The sequence below is a fragment of the Sinocyclocheilus anshuiensis genome, unplaced genomic scaffold, assembly GCF_001515605.1.
Source record: "Sinocyclocheilus anshuiensis isolate Anshui unplaced genomic scaffold, SAMN03320099.WGS_v1.1 scaffold519, whole genome shotgun sequence".
Lineage (NCBI taxonomy): Eukaryota > Metazoa > Chordata > Actinopteri > Cypriniformes > Cyprinidae > Sinocyclocheilus > Sinocyclocheilus anshuiensis.
Genome location: NW_015549637.1, coordinates 496,079 through 500,475, shown reverse-complemented (window position 1 = coordinate 500,475; position 4,397 = coordinate 496,079). Strand labels below are relative to the sequence as shown.

The 4,397-nt window shown below is 38.5% G+C and overlaps 2 protein-coding genes across 9 annotated transcripts in view; both read right to left on the bottom strand.

Annotated features, from left to right (window-relative positions):
* LOC107659809 (zinc finger protein 410-like) overlaps nt 1-1,109 on the bottom strand; it is an 11,569-nt gene extending 10,460 nt beyond the window's left edge. Inside the window, exons 1-3 of one of the 4 annotated variants that reach the window (XM_016448843.1) lie at nt 986-1,109; nt 445-517; nt 303-354 (exon numbers count right to left, since the gene is read on the bottom strand). In XM_016448843.1, coding sequence (XP_016304329.1) covers nt 303-335 — 33 coding nt within the window. In that variant the 5' untranslated portion in view covers nt 336-354; nt 445-517; nt 986-1,109. The other 3 variants (XM_016448840.1, XM_016448841.1, XM_016448842.1) reach the window with 3 other exon arrangements.
* Nucleotides 1,110-3,027: 1,918 nt separating this feature from the next.
* The window catches only part of LOC107659810 (CLOCK-interacting pacemaker-like), a 3,723-nt gene continuing 2,353 nt past the window's right edge, over nt 3,028-4,397 (bottom strand). For all 5 annotated transcript variants that reach the window (XM_016448845.1, XM_016448846.1, XM_016448847.1 and 2 more), the window contains exon 4: nt 3,028-4,273. In XM_016448845.1, the coding sequence (XP_016304331.1) occupies nt 3,662-4,273 (612 nt within the window). In that variant the 3' untranslated portion in view covers nt 3,028-3,661. The remainder of the gene's footprint in view (nt 4,274-4,397) is intronic.

The following is a 4,397-nucleotide window of genomic DNA, read 5'->3' as shown; positions in this document are numbered from 1 at the left end:
TTATCTCCTTGCACTGGCTACCGGTCGCGGCTCACATCAAGTTCAAGACATTGATGCTTGCATATAGAACAGCCACAGGCTTACAATTTCTATATCCAAATTGTAAGTCGCTTTGGATAAAAGTGTCTGCAAAATGACTAAATGTAAATGTAAATATAATCACAACTGTTGGCCAAACTGTGCAGCCCTACAAACACAGACAACCTGGATTTTTTTTAAATTGCATTTTAAATCACAATTGCAATTTAAAGTAATTAAAAACACCATACGTGGATCTGTAACCTCCTCACACTGTAAAATACCTCAGGCTTGGAGTCAAGTTCATCAGAAAGCATGGATTCAGCCGAATGTAACCTGAGAGAGAACACATGAATATACAATGAGATCAGCAACACATCACTGAATATTAATGATTATGTAATTCTTTATTAACGTCAGTCTGACCAGGTTCAGGCGGGTTCATGTGGCTCTGGGTCAGAGAGAGAAGCGTTCCTCCATCATCTGCGCTCACACTTCACTGACAGACAGAAACAAAGCCTGAATTACATCATGCGCGCATTTACATATTAATGAGCACATTTACATATTAATGAGCACGTTTCACAAAACACACAGTAGTTAAAATAAAAATCATGAGATCGAAATGTGCTGAATAAATCCAGTCAAAGTCACTTATTAATCGCATATTAAATGAATATTTAGCACACATTTGCATATACTTATTAATATTAATAAACAGATCAGAAACGACGTTAACATGCTTTTAAATCATTCACAAGGCTCTGACAAACCCATAAACCTCAAGTCGCACTGTTTATCACTGATAGGTTTGATATTGTTATTATTATTAATGAAGCGTTTGTCATTAGTGAGGCACAGCTTTAACCGGAAATCAAACCTCCAACATTCTGCTGACTTTCCTATCACTCTCATAACATCAAGCCTCTGGTGTTCGTGTGCATTCATCTCTATCAGCGCTATTTACCTCCATCGCGGTGTTTTGGAGCCGCTGATGTTTGACAGCGAGCAGCAAAGCTAAACACAAACACAAAGACGGATCACGAGCACTTCCGGGTCACGGAGGAAGAGTGTGATGCACTTCCGGGTGAAGAAAACATCAGCAGTGTTGACTAGTGTAATGGAAATTAGTGAGCGATACGCTTTGTGAATCAGTTCACTGAATCGTTAAAGGAATCGGTTCAAAAGAACAAGAATCAGGAGATTCCTCCGGCTACATTCGCGATGATTCTGATTCTTTTTGAAAGAACAATTTTTTGATAACCAGCAGAGATGAGCGGTATTTTAATTATACGTATTTAATTACTTTTGAGTATTTTTTAATTTGTATTTTATTACTTATATTTTAATTAAACACATTTCTTACACCAGTGTTTTGTATTGTAAATTAAATACATTTGATGAGTAAGTTTTTGTAATTTGCAACTAAAGCTTTCTGATGCATTTGTGCCCATCTCTGATAACCAGAAAACAATATTTGCAATGGAAAATATCAAAGCACATAATCATTTTACAATATTATTATTTTTTTTAAATACTGTTGTTGTTGTTCTACTTACAGTAAAATGTTACTAAGTTAATATTAATGTTATTTTAATTTTAGTTAAATATAAGTATCAATTTAGCCATTTTTATTCGTTTAAAAAATAAATTTTTTTTTTTAATATGCCTACACAAATTTGAGTTTATATATATGTTTAGTTTATTTTAATACACCAAGTTAAAAGTATATGAAAAGACGAAATGTTGCCTTTCTTTATATTTCATTTAATGTTTATTTTATGTAGTAATTAAATTTTTAGTTTTAAACAGAAGTACTTGATTTTATTTATACTTGTATTATATTCATGCATTTATATTTCTATATTTTTTATTTGCCGAGGAGGAGATCCAGGGACACATTTGACAATTAAAATGATTTTAATAACTTTACGACATAAATGAAAACATTTCACATAGTACTCAGTAAAACATGTCTTAATTTGGAAATAAAAAACATCTTAAAAAATTAAATGTAAAACACAAAGACTCGATAAAGTGATTTGGTTTTGTACAGCTGAGAAATGTTTCTTCATCTCCTGTTTAACAGATGAACTGAAGAGCGATGTATTGTATGTACAGTAAGTATTACTGATGACTGTATGTTCATGTAAAAGCTCAGGATCGAGCTGATTTTACACAAAACCCTTCACAGTTCAACTCACACACATCTCTCCGTCTGCATTCACAACCAGAAATATGAGGATTATCAAACGAACAGCACAGAAAAATACAGAAACAGAGAAAAAGAACACAATTTATACACAAAACGGCACCAGTAATAACAGCTATCAGTAATAAGAGCGACTCAGACACACGTCTGCTCTCTACGCTCACTCTAGCTGACGTCACGTTTGAAGCCCGTTTGGCTCTGAAATGATTCACAAACATTCTTGAATGTGTTTCTGCTTCGTGATGTTGAATGTGCTCTGAATCAAATCTGATGAGACCATCCTAGAAAGCTTTATCAAAACTGCCGGCCTACAAAAGGTTTTCTAGCCGCCCGTTTATACAAAATAAGCTTACGAGGCAACTATGGAAGCCATGGATTTAAAAAACAAAAAGGTTATTATCTCACGATTAATCTCAGAACATGATCGTTCATCATCACACAAACATAAAGAATCGCTGACAGACTTGATGTTTATAAAGCGGAGAGTTCCGGTGCTTGATTCTGATTGGCTGAGACGCGTTCGAAGCTGTTGTAAATGACTCTACAAAGTAACATACACCTTTGTTTACGTTTGTGTGTTGCTCGGCAACCACTTTGTAGCAACCACAACTGTTTCTGAGGAGCTACATTGTTTGGTGGAAGAATACTGTTTTTATTAATATCATTACACTTTATTTGCTGTTTTATTTTGTGAAACCTTACTACGTATATGGAATAACCGTTTTATAAAAACAATAATCCCTGTGAAGCCGTGGTTTACAGTGAATTTATAACAGCTAAGGGAGGTTTTAGGCACTCCGCTTCGCTTAGCTGTTATAAATTCACTGTAAACCACGGCTTCTTGGGGCTTATTGCTTTATTTTCGCATGAATGAAACTGGAGGCACAGTGTTGGTGAAGTAACGTCAGATCTCATTGCTACAAATATACCCCAGCAACTTAAGACTGATTTTGTGCTCCAGAGACACAGATGAGCTGTGCATCTCTGAAAAACCAGATTCATTCTGACGTTTGTGTTTTTTAAGCACAAGATCCTACATGACTTCATAAAATCACAGAATCATGATGGAGGATCGTGGGGCAGACGGTTTGTAATGATCCAACTCTCATAATTACTGCTGTGAGAAAAGAAACGAGACCGCTGTGCCACATCCTTGATCTGTGTCTCGTTCTGTGACGCCCTCAAATACGATCTACTGTAGATCTGCAGCTCGTTTTGAGACAGAATCTGCTCTTGTGCTTTACAAACGAGGCCTGATGTTAACTTTTCAGTTCGAGAGTCCGAGTTCATTCATTCATTTATTCATTCATTCAAGAGCTGAAAATGACAGGAGTGTAAAGAGCTTATGGTTAAGGCTTGTTAAAGAGTGAACGCACACCTTAAGATATAGTCAGGCAAAAGTTGCATTTATAACTGCATCGTGTCTTCGTCTCACTTCAGGTTGACAGTCCTGTCTTTCTCTTTGTCCTCCTCTTGCACGCTCGTCCGCAGCTTGCTCCAGGTGGCCGAGTCTCCCGTCCGCAGCGCTTCCATGAACAGGCTGGTGTGCTCGCGCAGGCGATCCAGCTCCGTCTGCGTCCGCCGGTTCTGCCGGATCAACTCTTTCGTGCGCAGCGTGATGTCCAGCAGGCCTGACTTGCTGAGGATGTTGTACGTGTTGCAGAAGCGCTTTATCTTGTTGTCCGTATCAACGGAGAGTGCATCAGACGCCAGCATCCGCAGGGAGCCGTCCGTGGATTGGGGTCTGCGTTCGGCGGTAAGAGCGCTGGGTAACGAGTCTTTCTGACCACGAGAGGAAGATGAGCTGGAGCCGCCGCCGCTGCTCTTAGGCCGCACATCTCCGGGATGAGGAGCGATTCTGGGGTAGGACTTGAGGATTGGGAGGTACTTTCTGTGCTGGTGGTGTTTAGACGGGGGTCCCTTCAGCACCGGGGCGGATCTTTGCGGGACGACGGGTTGAAGGAAGACCACCTGAGGCTGTGAAACCCCTTCCACCGCCGGACTGAAGGCCCAGGGCTTCAAAGACGAAGGGTTTTCACCAGACTGCAGATAAAGCATTAAAATTAAATGTAGCGATTGTTGTTATTGTTATAAATATGTACGGCTGCATTATAAAGATGAAGTATTATTGTTATTGTATTAATATATATATATATATATATATATA